This window comes from Myotis daubentonii, chromosome 5 (assembly GCF_963259705.1).
Source record: "Myotis daubentonii chromosome 5, mMyoDau2.1, whole genome shotgun sequence".
Taxonomy (NCBI): Eukaryota; Metazoa; Chordata; class Mammalia; order Chiroptera; family Vespertilionidae; genus Myotis; species Myotis daubentonii.
The window spans coordinates 109,724,338-109,737,176 of NC_081844.1; the positions used below are offsets into that span (position 1 = coordinate 109,724,338).

A 12,839-nucleotide genomic window follows, 5' to 3' on the forward strand; every position below is an offset into this window, starting at 1 on the left:
CACTGTGAGGGGGGAGGGTCACTGTGAGGGAGGAGGGTCACTGTGAGGGAGGAGGGTCACTGTGAGGGAGGAGGGTCACTGTGAGGGAGGAGGGTCACTGTGAGGGGAGGAGGGTCACTGTGAGGGAGGAGGGTCACTGTGAGGGGGGAGGGTCACTGTGAGGGGGGAGGGTCACTGTGAGGGGAGGAGGGTCACTGTGAGGGGAGGAGGGTCACTGTGAGGGGGGAGGGTCACTGTGAGGGGGGAGGGTCACTGTGAGGGGGGAGGGTCACTGTGAGGGGGGAGGGTCACTGTGAGGGGGGAGGGTCACTGTGATGGAGGAGGGTCACTGTGAGGGGGGAGGGTCACTGTGAGGGAGGAGGGTCACTGTGAGGGGGGAGGGTCACTGTGAGGGGGGAGGGTCACTGTGAAGGAGGAGGGTCACTGTGATGGAGGAGGGTCACTGTGAGGGGGGAGGGTCACTGTGAGGGGGGAGGGTCACTGTGAGGGGGGAGGGTCACTGTGAGGGGGGAGGGTGACTGTGAGGGGGGAGGGTGACTGTGAGGGGGGAGGGTCACTGTGATGGAGGAGGGTCACTGTGAGGGGGGAGGGTCACTGTGAGGGGAGGAGGGTGACTGTGAGGGGGGAGGGTCACTGTGAGGGGGGAGGGTCACTGTGAGGGAGGAGGGTCACTGTGAGGGGGGAGGGTCACTGTGAGGGGGGAGGGTCACTGTGAGGGAGGAGGGTCACTGTGAGGGGGGAGGGTCACTGTGAGGGTGGAGGGTCACTGTGATGGAGGAGGGTCACTGTGAGGGGGGAGGGTCACTGTGAGGGGGGAGGGTCACTGTGAGGGGGGAGGGTCACTGTGAGGGGGGAGGGTCACTGTGAGGGAGGAGGGTCACTGTGAGGGGGGAGGGTCACTGTGAGGGGGGAGGGTCACTGTGAAGGAGGAGGGTCACTGTGATGGAGGAGGGTCACTGTGAGGGAGGAGGGTCACTGTGAGGGGGGAGGGTCACTGTGAGGGGGGAGGGTCACTGTGAGGGGGGAGGGTCACTGTGAGGGAGGAGGGTCACTGTGAGGGGGGAGGGTCACTGTGAGGGGGGAGGGTCACTGTGAGGGGGGAGGGTCACTGTGAGGGGGGAGGGTCACTGTGAGGGGGGAGGGTCACTGTGAGGGGGGAGGGTCACTGTGAGGGGAGGAGGGTCACTGTGAAGGAGGAGGGTCACTGTGAAGGGGGAGGGTCACTGTGAGGGGGGAGGGTCACTGTGAGGGGGGAGGGTCACTGTGAGGGGGGAGGGTCACTGTGAGGGGGGAGGGTCACTGTGAGGGAGGAGGGTCACTGTGAGGGGAGGAGGGTCACTGTGAAGGAGGAGGGTCACTGTGAAGGAGGAGGGTCACTGTGATGGAGGAGGGTCACTGTGAGGGGGGAGGGTCACTGTGAGGGGGGAGGGTCACTGTGAGGGGGGAGGGTCACTGTGAGGGGGGAGGGTCACTGTGAGGGGGGAGGGTCACTGTGAGGGGGGAGGGTCACTGTGAGGGAGGAGGGTCACTGTGATGGAGGAGGGTCACTGTGAGGGAGGAGGGTCACTGTGAGGGAGGAGGGTCACTGTGAGGGAGGAGGGTCACTGTGAGGGGAGGAGGGTCACTGTGAGGGAGGAGGGTCACTGTGAGGGGGGAGGGTCACTGTGAGGGGGGAGGGTCACTGTGAGGGGGGAGGGTCACTGTGAGGGGGGAGGGTCACTGTGATGGAGGAGGGTCACTGTGAGCGGAGGAGGGTCACTGTGAGGGGGGAGGGTCACTGTGATGGAGGAGGGTCACTGTGAGCGGAGGAGGGTCACTGTGAGGGAGGAGGGTCACTGTGAGGGAGGAGGGTCACTGTGAGGGAGGAGGGTCACTGTGAGGGGGGAGGGTCACTGTGAGGGGGGAGGGTCACTGTGAGTGGAGGAGGGTCACTGTGAGGGGGGAGGGTCACTGTGAGGGAGGAGGGTCACTGTGAGGGGGGAGGGTCACTGTGAGGGAGGAGGGTCACTGTGAGGGGGGAGGGTCACTGTGAGGGAGGAGGGTCACTGTGAGGGGGGAGGGTCACTGTGAGGGGGGAGGGTCACTGTGAGGGGGGAGGGTCACTGTGAGGGGGGAGGGTCACTGTGAGGGAGGAGGGTCACTGTGAGGGGGGAGGGTCACTGTGAGTGGAGGAGGGTCACTGTGAGGGGGGAGGGTCACTGTGAGTGGAGGAGGGTCACTGTGAGGGGGGAGGGTCACTGTGAGGGAGGAGGGTCACTGTGAGGGGGGAGGGTCACTGTGAGGGAGGAGGGTCACTGTGAGGGGGGAGGGTCACTGTGAGGGAGGAGGGTCACTGTGAGGGGGGAGGGTCACTGTGAGGGGGGAGGGTCACTGTGAGGGGGGAGGGTCACTGTGAGGGAGGAGGGTCACTGTGAGGGGGGAGGGTCACTGTGAGGGGGGAGGGTCACTGTGGGGGAGGAGGGTCACTGTGAGGGAGGAGGGTCACTGTGAGGGAGGAGGGTCACTGTGAGGGAGGAGGGTCACTGTGAGGGGGGAGGGTCACTGTGAGGGGGGAGGGTCACTGTGAGGGGGGAGGGTCACTGTGATGGAGGAGGGTCACTGTGAGGGAGGAGGGTCACTGTGAGGGAGGAGGGTCACTGTGAGGGAGGAGGGTCACTGTGAGGGGGGAGGGTCACTGTGAGGGGGGAGGGTCACTGTGAGGGGGGAGGGTCACTGTGATGGAGGAGGGTCACTGTGAGGGAGGAGGGTCACTGTGAGCGGAGGAGGGTCACTGTGAGGGAGGAGGGTCACTGTGAGGGAGGAGGGTCACTGTGAGGGGGGAGGGTCACTGTGAGGGAGGAGGGTCACTGTGAGGGAGGAGGGTCACTGTGAGGGGGGAGGGTCACTGTGAGGGGGGAGGGTCACTGTGAGGGGGGAGGGTCACTGTGAGGGGAGGAGGGTTACCTGTGATGGACAGGAAGGCCTTTGCTCGAGCTGGTTCGGCCGTGCTCCCGGGCAGCGCTGCCTCGCAGAGGTACTCGCCGGTGTCGGCGGAGGTCGGGGTGCTGATGGTGAGGCGCCTCCCAAAGCTGTGGAGCCCGCGGGTGAGGGTCGCCCCGTTCCTCTTCCAGCTCACACGCAGCTCCTCCAGGGGCCTGGGGGGGCGAGGGCACCCGCGAGGGACCGTGAGTCCAGGGAGGGGGCGACAGCCGCCTCGGGCCCGGGCAGGAGCTGCTCGGGCCTGTCCTGCGGGGCTGCTGGGGTCAGCGGACACCTGCACCAGTCCCCCCGCCCCTCTCCCTCCCGCTTCGCTCAGCGATGCTCCGCTCGGGCTACTGAGCGAGGACAGTCATCGCGGCAGCAGCGCCCGTGAGCGCTAACGGCTCCATTTGCTCAGGGGAGAAGGCGGAGAATAAATGCTGCTGGGGGCCCGGCCGCGGGGGAGCTGTGGCTGTGGGGGAGCCGTGGCCGCGGGGTAGCCGTGGCCGCGGGGGGGGGGGGGGAGCCGTGGCCGCGGGGGGTGGGGAGCCGTGGCCGCGGGGGGGGGGGGAGCGGAGGCCACGGGGTAGCTGTGGCTGTGGGGGAGCTGTGGCCGCAGGGGGTGGGGGGAGCCGTGGCCGCAGGAACACCGTCCTGGAGCGAGGACACGTGGGACGAGAGAGGGGCGGCCTCTCCCTCCTCAGCTGGACTCCGAGGAGGCCCCCCAGGCCCCCCAGCTCCCGTGAAGTGTGTTCTGGGACCACGGAGGCCTGGGGTCCTGGGCTGCCCCCCACGGCTGCGCTCACAGCCCAGCTGCGCCAACAGGACGCCGTGGCGGGGAGCGCGCACCCCCGGCGAGGGTCTCGGTGCGGTCACGTACCTGGCGTTCGCTATGCACTCCAGGGTGACCTCGCTGGACCCGGCCAGCACGCTGCGGTTGCCCGGGGCGATCACGATGAGGGGGGCCGTGGCTTCGGGCGCAGCGCCGTCCCCTGTGGCGACAAAGCAGAAGCTACAGAGCGCTCCCGGGTACCGGGCGAGGACTGGGAAAGACCTTCGAGAGGCACTGGCTGCCTCTGCTGGGACGCCTGGGTCTCATGCCCCACCGTGACCCCCCATGAAGAGGCCTGGGGGCCCTGTCCCTGGCAGGTGCTGGGAGCCTGGGGTGGGGGGGTCCCCAGCCCATAACCTGACACACCCGTCCTGACGGATCGGGGCTGGGAGCCTGCGCTGTGGCCGGCGGAGCCTCCCCACGAGGCCGCTTCTTTACGCGCCTTTAATTGGCTTACGACGTTGCACATGGAGTCACCTAGTCCACCCGCTGTTTTACAACCTGTGCAGTTCCACACACGCGTCCGCGCCAGGCCCCCCGCGAGGCACCGTGTCAGGCAGCGCGCCCCACGCAGCTCAGCCCTGCGGCCCAGCCCCGCTCCCGAGAGCCACCGGCCCGTCCCTGCCCCTGCGAGCGGCAGACGACAGTTCAGCTCCGCCTTCTCCTGACAAGGGAGGAGAGAATGACACATTTTTGCCACTTTTCTCCGAAATCCATGTAACATCCACATTAAGCTGCTCACGGCACGCTCCGCTGCTGTGTACTTAGGGAAAATGAAGACGATCAGACATTTCCGGAGCCGGATCTCAGTTTAAGGGCAGAGACGGAGAGCCTGGAATCACTTTCAGGGAAATGACGGCAGAGGAAGCGTTTCGTCCAGTGCTTCAGAGGGAGGCGCCCGCCGCCGTGCGGGGCAGCGACGGGCCCGCGAGGACACGGGGGCGCTGGCCGCTGGGCTGGCAGAGCCGGCAGATGCGCTTCGTGAAGGTCTCTGCACTGAACATAGGGCGTGACGCCGAGTCTCCGTGTCCTTGGGGTCCTGGAAAGCTGCCTCCCCCCCACCCCGCGGCTCCCTGGGGCGTGGCTTCCGGGGAGACAGGGCAGGGACGTGGCGGCTGGCAGGCTTCCAGGAGATGCCATCCGGGAGATGCCAGCGGCAGTCGCGATGGGACGAAGGACAGAGCTGAGGCCAGCAGGTTAGCCGCCGCCGCCACCTGTGACAGTCCCGACGAGGAGCAGTGACCGAGGAGCTCCTGTCGGCAATGGCTCTGACGTGCGGGCGGGAGAGAGCGGGTGCGGAGGTCGCCGGGGCGGGGGCTCATTCACGGCTCAGCCGCCGCCCGGAGGAAGCCGTGCTCAGCACTGGTCGCTGCCCTGGGGGACGGTCCCCCGGCCGCCCAGCCCCTACTGCACGTTGACCCTGAGGAACGGGCACAGGGCCAGTGCCAGTCCTGCAGGGACATGTGGGACACACGGGGGGGTCGTCACGGAGTCGCCACGGCGATGCAAAGACAGGCCCCATGTGACTCCTCTGGAGCTGGGACTGCTCCGTGCCCCACCTTCTGCAGCACAAATGCCGCTTCAGTGCCCGCGCCCTGTGGGGTCCGCAGGGCAGGTCACGCGGCCGCCTGGCTCAGGGCTGGTAAATGTCAGTGTGTTCGCAAACCCCCGACCTCCCGCCCCGCCGCCTGCGCTCGCGGTGAGGCGAGACCCGCACAGGACACGCGCCGAGGCAGGTGAGGAGGGGCCGTGGAAATGTCGCCGTTCTCAAGGCGGGCGTTTGGGACACACACACGGGGCCGCTAGGAAGGTGACCTTGACTCCGGGCCAGTCTGTGGGCACGAGCAGAGCCAGGGCTGCCAAGCCAGCGCTGCGCGTGGTCTGGGCCTGTGGCCGCACCCAGCACCCCCACTGCACGGACTCACCACAGAGCTCGCTGCGGGGCCTCCCGAGTCAACAGCGGGTTCCAAGCGCCACCAGACTGGGGGTGCACGTGGACTACAGAGCAGCGCGGCGAGGCTCGGGGAGCGCGCCCACCCCGTGCGAACCGGCAGCTTCACTGCGGCCGTGGGCAGCTCCCTGCCTCCTGCAGGGACCGGCGTCCAGAGGGCACAGCCCTGTCCTGGCCACGCGCGCTCAGTGGAGGGCGTCCTGCCTGCCGGCCTGTCTGTCCCCGGCAGGCGCTGACACGCTGCCTCCAGCAGACAGGCGGGAGCAGGCCGTCCAGGCCACGCTGTGAATCACCCCCATTTGCGGCTCTAGCCCCCCAAGTCGGCGCTGGGCGTCCCCACGCGGAGACCTCCTCCCCGCCCTCAGGCCTCCATCCAGGGCTGCCTTCCAGACCCGGCTTCCCTCGGCGCCCTGTCGCCTCCTTCCTTTGTGGCGAGGAACTGAGTCTCTGCCTCCTTTACTGCTTGTCGGTGGTTTCACTCTGTTCCCGGCGAGACGAGATAACGGGGTGCATTCCTCACCCGCACCCGTTTCGGGAGGGAAGCTGCGGAGACAGATACCGAGGCGCCCTTAAAGGAATAAGCCGGCTCTTTATTCCTGCCGCTCCCGAGAATTTACGGCGCGATGAGCACTCAACAAATCTCAACGATGGCTTAATTCTTCATGCATATTCCGCAATAACGAGTCACTACGGCCGCCGCCAGAAATATTACCCTCTCCTCAATGCTCTACACAAAAACAGTTCCAAATCCCAATGTCAGTGCGCCGGGAACGACCTCCCAGAGGAAGGAAAGCAGTGGGAAGAGGGAGGGGGCTGTGCTGACCACGCCCCACCCGGCCCGGACGTGGTGCTGAGCGGGCCCATTTACAGGTGTCAGCCATGGCATCGAACCCCAGCGGATACGGTGTCTATTATCTGCTCAGAAAACGGAGGCCCAGTCACATGACTCAGTGGTGAGGGGCGTTTGGATAGAGAGCGTCGGCGCCGGGGTTCAGAACCCTGCTCTCCACGGGGCTCCTCCTCCTCCTCCGAGCTCTGCTGTGGTCAGTTCCCCGGAAACCACGGGACCCGGAGCTCCCCTCCCCCCAGCGGCTCCGGGTCGAGCTTTCCCAGCGGATCATTTCCAGGGCGGGCGGGTGGCAGGAGGTGAAGAAATCCAATCGGAAGAGATTTGGGCGGAGGGAGCAGCGCACGCCAGGGGGCTCCCGGGGCGGCAGGGGCCTGGGGCGGCCTCGCTGCAGCTCTGGGAACAAACAACCCCGCAGAGGCAGGGCCCGTCCACACCCAGCCCCCCCCGCCCAGCCCTGGTGCCGGGGCTCAGAGGCAGCAGGTGTCCAGGCTGCCCGTGATTAGAAAGTCCCTGTGAAGACAGGAGTCTCTCCAGCAGGAGGCAAGGCTCCCGGTCCCTGAGCTGCTGGGCCGGGGGTCCGGGGGTCAGTGGACAACGAGACACCGTTCGCCGAGGTGAGAGCATCATGACGACTGGAGTGGCAGCAGGGACACGGGGGGGGGGGGGGGGAGGGAGGCGGTGGGCGACCTTAAGGAGCGAGGAAGGAAACCAGCCTAGTGGCTCTCGGGGCGCAGGCGTTCCAGGCCCAGGAGAGCGGGGCGCGGGCTCCCTGCGCGGCCCCAGGTTCCTCTCCTGCCTGACGGTGTCGGCTAGTGTGGATGCTCCTCTCAGGACACGTGGCCATGAACGCGGGACCCTGAGGAGGCCTGCAGCCCATTCACAGCTTAGGGCCCACACGTGGGGGGGCCCTGATCCCATACACCCCCCAAACTCTCTTGTTACAAACACTCAGTGCACCGCGGAGGGCCCCACGTGTGTACCCCCCAGTGTACCCTGCGGAGGGCCCCCCAGTACACCCTATGAGGGCCCCCAGTGCACCCCATGTGTGTACCCCCCGTGCACCGCGAGGCCCTGGTGGAGCGTCGCAGGACCGGGTCACCTTTTGCTCAGCGCTGCAGCCGCCTCCGCACGCAGCTGGCCGCCCCTCGCGCCTGCTCCCGACAATGGAAGGGCCGCATAGCTGGCCGCCTCTGTGACCCCCGCCCTTCCCCGGCAGGAGGTGCTGCTGCGCTGAGGGACGGAGCGGAGCTTGCGGCCTTTCCCTGCACATCAGAGCCGGGCAGGGCCGTCTCCCAGGGGTGCTGGCCCCGTGCAGCCCGGGGGCCAGCGTCTACAGGCCGAGTCCGTAACGCTGAGCCTGGGTGCACAGCGTTGCAGAGGCTGAGGTGCACCCCAACCAGCACATCTCCAGCCCCCACAGCCACGACCGCCTCCTCACGGAAGACTGCCCCCGCGAAGGCGTGAAGGCAGCGGGCAGCCGGGTCCCCCAGGCTCCACAGGTGCTTTCTCCAGGCAGAACCGGGCCCTTCGAACGGCGCCTCATCGTGAAAACCGACATGAACAGCGCAATTCTCTACATCTTGTTCGCTACACAGAAAGCTCCTCCAGCCGTTTAAAACATATTCTTCCTGATTTCAGAGAGGAAGGGAGAGGGAGAGAGAGAGAAACATCAGTGACGAGAGGGAATCATGGACCAGCTGCCTCCCACACGCTCCTCACTGGGGATCGAGCCCGCAGCCCGGGCCTGTGCCCTGACCGGGACGGAACCACGACCTCCCAGTTCATAGGCCGGCGCTCAGCCACCGAGCCACGCCGGCGGCTCTCAGTGCTTCTCGTTTGCTGCCCGGAGCAGGCGGGAGGGAACGCGCCGTGTCTCCCTTTCCGTTTATCTCTACACGCGCCTCCATTTCTTATCTCAATCCACTTCTGGACTTTTCTATTGACAGGAGACGATAAACAAAATAATGTGACAGTTTGACAAACAGTCCGGCAGTTTCTTTTCTTCTCATTTATAACATATTTGGAAACGAGTGGAACGTAACAGAACGTATTTCCACCGGCCGTTTACCGGGCAGAGGAGTGAGTGATAAACCGCAGCCCGCAGTGGCGGGTTTATGCATTTGGGGGCGCACTGCGCGCACACGGTAACCATGGAGCAGGCGTGCGGATCGGGGACCGCGGGACGGGTGATGGAGCGATGATCCACGTCCCTGACTCGGGGGACAGCAGAAGGCCACCTGCTTCACATTCACACACGTGAGCGCGCGGTCTGCCCGTGATGGAGGAGAGCGCAGCCGGCGGGGAGCTGGCCTGGTGCAGTCTGGGGGGGCTGGGCGCGAGAGGGACTTGTCTCAGGTCAGGGCGTTCTCAGCGCCCTGTGCCCCGGCGCTGGGGCGGTGGGGGGTGGGGAGGCAGGAATGAAAGCACCAGCTTGGGGAGAGCAGGAGCGGGAGGAGAGGCCGTAAGAGGCACAATCGCGTCACTTTATTAAGTGTCGATAACAAATGCCCTTGAGTGATGTGTCCAGCACGCCCACCTGGGCGTGGAGCCCAGCACGCCAGGCAAGTGTGCCCCACCCCCGGCCCGAGGCCGTCGGCAAGGACAGTGGGACCGGGGCTCCACCCGAGCTGAGGGCTCCATGGCCGATGGACGCACAAAATACCCAGAGCCTGGCAGCCATGTGGGAAGAACAGCATTGCATCCAGCAAACTGGGAGGGGCCAAAACCCGGGGTCCCTTTTAATGACCATATGGCCGTCGCTTGAGGACGCAGGCTCACTGGCCAGCAGCGTGTCCTCAAAGGCAGGACAAGAGCCCGTTCTCCTCCGGACAAGGCGCTGAGCACCCCACACCGGCCCGCCCACTGCCAGCTTTTGGAGGATGTGACTTACAAACCCGGGAGCCTGGGCACCGTCGGCGCCTAAGAGCTGCCTGGCAAACGGAGTGAATCTCAGTGTAACTCCCAGGTGGGTGTCGCCACTTCTTCCCCACAGACTCGCACAGAGAGGGCAGCGCGCTGCTCCTGGGACACGAACAGGACTGTTCTCCAGGCGCAAACCCGGCCCCCAATCAGATTTTCTTTACGGAGCATGCGACTCACTAACAGAATCTGTGACTACAAAAGTACCTTTAATACATGAAACACATAAAACCGCGAGAGAAACCCGATCCCGAGTCCCCGAGCAAACAGAGAATCACCTCAGCCCCTGCTGGGAGCACAGGAGACAGAACGAGACGCCAGGAGACGCGGGAGAGGGCACAGCGCGGGCAGAGGCGTCTCATCCCCCCCCCCCCCCCCCCCCCCCGTGCCGCCCTGCGTCAGCGCCGTGCGGGTCTCCGAGAACCAGACCGCACGGAAGCCGCTTCTCTTGCCACAGAGGCGGCCGTTCAACGCAGAGACAAGCAATCCTGGCACCGAAGCTCAAGGGAAGGTCCCAGTCTGGTTCTGATGAAGCCGGGGGTGGGGTTGGGGGGGGCACACTGCTGGGGGCACAGGGCGTGCTTTGTGCAGACCGCCTGGCTGGAACCACATACAGTCGAGAGCTCTGTATGACATGCCTGCCCCGCCGTGTGCAGACGCAAAGCGCTGAGGGGCCAGTGTTCTGAGACCCAGGTTTCTCGAGGCTCCGCGTCCTTCCCAGAAGGGACCGAGGCCAATAGATGCCCTCTTCCCATCTATATAATAATCTATATAATAATAGAGGAACGTGCAAATTAGCTGGGACACTGCAACGTCACGACCGAACAGCAGGGACCTGAGGCTGCAAGGCGCCTGGCCAGGGCGAGGGACCTCAGGCCACGCCCCCTGCCCCACGGGGCTTGACGGGGACCTCAGGCCATGCCACCCCCCCGCCCCAGTGCTAGGCTGGGGGACCTCAGGCCACACCCCCCACCCGGCACCAGGCCGGGGGGACATGAGGCTGTGCTCCCTGCCCCACCTGGCGGGGTTTGATGGGGGTGGGGCCGGCCAGGTCTGGGTCTCAACCAATGGGGGTGGGGCTGGCCAGGTCTGGGTCTCACCCAATGGGCGTAGGGCCGGCCAGGTCTGGGTCTCCTGCACTTTTGAAGTGCATGAGGGTGGTGGGCGAGGACTTGACTCTGGGTCCCATGCTGTGCCCCAGACTCTGACAGGAGGGAGATTTTCATATGCATTTTACTAATTTTCGTTCATCTCTGACACTTCTATTATAGAGAAAGGGCAAATAGCATTATTAAAATATTTCCTCTAATTAATCCCCTTTTAATATGCATGAATTTCGTGCACTGGGCCACTAGTTATTTCATACAAGCCTCACATCTAAGTAACACCAGAGCTTCTCAAGTGAGAACTCCGACACCAAACTCTCTCATTTACACATTCAGTGTTTCATAGACCAACACGCTGAGCGGCGGTTATACCCAGAGAAGAAAGTGCTCATCAATCACATGGCACTTCTCACGAATTCCCACCTGAAACCCAGATGTTCCTACAAATGCACCGATACGACAAGCCCTTCCTCTGTCGTCCCCCAGGTGCCGGTTTCTTGGTAACTTCCCCTCAGAGGGGAAGCGCGGGGACAGGGGTCTGAGAGGGTTTCTCTCCCCCCTTCCTGAGGCACCTGAGATCCCCAAACAATGAGCAGCCGGTAGACAACTCCACAGACGACCAGGTGCTTCACCCACATTCCCTTCAAAGTCATCCCAGGAACGGGGCAGCATTCCGTCTGCAGACACCGGCAGCAAGGAGCCTTCCCCTCCGGAGGGCGGGTGGGCCCTTAGCCACCTCCCCCTGTGCCCTCAACTAGACACCTGCAGGCCTCAGCCTGAGTGGAGAGCCTGGCCCTGGGGCTCAGCACACCAGGCTGCAGAGCAGTGTCACACCCCATCTGAGCACACAGGCCACGCCCCTCTGAGCACACAGGCCACGCCCCTCTGAGCACACAGGCCACGCCCCTCTGATCACACAGGCCACGCCCCTCTGATCACAGGCCACGCCCCTCTGAGCACCCAGGCCACACTCTGGGTATTTGGATAGAGGGGGTGAGGAGCACTCAACAAATCTCAACAAGGCTCGGTGCAGAGTGTCAGCGCCTGCCGTGGACAGACAGGCCGGCAGGCAGGACGCCCTCCACTGAGCACGCGTGGCCCAGGAGAGGGCTCTGCCCTCTGGGACGCAGGTCCCTGTAGGAGGCAGTGAGCTGCCCACGGTTCGCATGGCCACACCCCTCTGAGCACACAGGCCAGCCTCCATCTGAATGCACAGGCCACACTGCAGTGGGGGTGTGGCTTTCCCTTGGTCTCGCTCTCCCACCCACTCGGGCGCCTGCTTTCTCCCAGTCCATCCCTGGGGACTCGGTGGGTCACTGTCCTTGGTGAGGAGCACAGCAAACAAGACCATGGACGAGCCAGGGCACAGGCCTCTGTGCAAGTGAAGAGTGAGAAGCCGTCGCTCTCTCTGCTTTCCGTTAGAAGTTGCTTTATGAGCATTACCCTGGGGGTCACAGCAGAGACACAAACAAATCAGGAAATCTGAAGAGAAGAAATCTCTCTCCTGTCTGCCCGCGCCCCCTTAAATGAATACCGTCGGTCCCGCAGGCGGGAACGAGTCCTCAGCTGGAACAAGACATTTTCCGATATGACCCAAGGTTATCTGTTTAAGCCAACGGATTCTCTACTCCGCCTGCTGCGGAGCCGGCCTCTTAAAGAAATGCCAACTCAATCTCATTTCTATTTTGCTCTAAAATCAGCACCAGCAATAAATCTCAGGCCGACGACAGCGAGAGGAAGAGCACATCAGGCAGAAGCTGTGACTAGAAATGAGCTCAAACGCAGCCGAGAGCCTCCTAGGACACACACGGCCGTCACCACGGCGTACGGGAGGGAGGGCGCTGCTGGCAGGAGGACAGGGCGTTGCTCACAGACGGGAAGGCAGGTGGATAAGAACACGGTCCTCATCCCGCCTGTGGGCGCTCACGGTCCTCATCCCGCCTGTGGGCGCTCACGGTCCTCATCCCGCCTGTGGGCGCTCACACGCGTGATGAAGGAAGCTGGGCAGGGTGGGCCTACACACAATGTGACGTCGACGCGGACTCAGCAAACCGGGGCTGTGCACAGAGCGACTCCCCGGTGGGTGCTGAGCGCACATCTCACACACTCGGCAGCTTGCGGTCATTTATTTATTTATTTGTTTATTAAATGTTTTTATTGATTTTTGAGAGAGAGGAAGGGAGAGGGAAAGAGCTAGAAACATCGATGAGAAACATGAACGCT

At 64.2% G+C, this 12,839-nt stretch overlaps 1 protein-coding gene across 1 annotated transcript in view; it reads right to left on the minus strand.

Annotated features, from left to right (window-relative positions):
* SDK1 (sidekick cell adhesion molecule 1) overlaps window positions 1–12,839 on the minus strand; it is a 544,320-nt gene that overhangs the window by 106,881 nt on the left and 424,600 nt on the right. Inside the window, exons 6-7 of the mRNA XM_059699383.1 lie at window positions 3,839–3,950; window positions 2,944–3,134 (exon numbers count right to left, since the gene is read on the minus strand). Of these exons, the coding sequence (XP_059555366.1) occupies window positions 2,944–3,134; window positions 3,839–3,950 (303 nt within the window). The remainder of the gene's footprint in view (window positions 1–2,943; window positions 3,135–3,838; window positions 3,951–12,839) is intronic.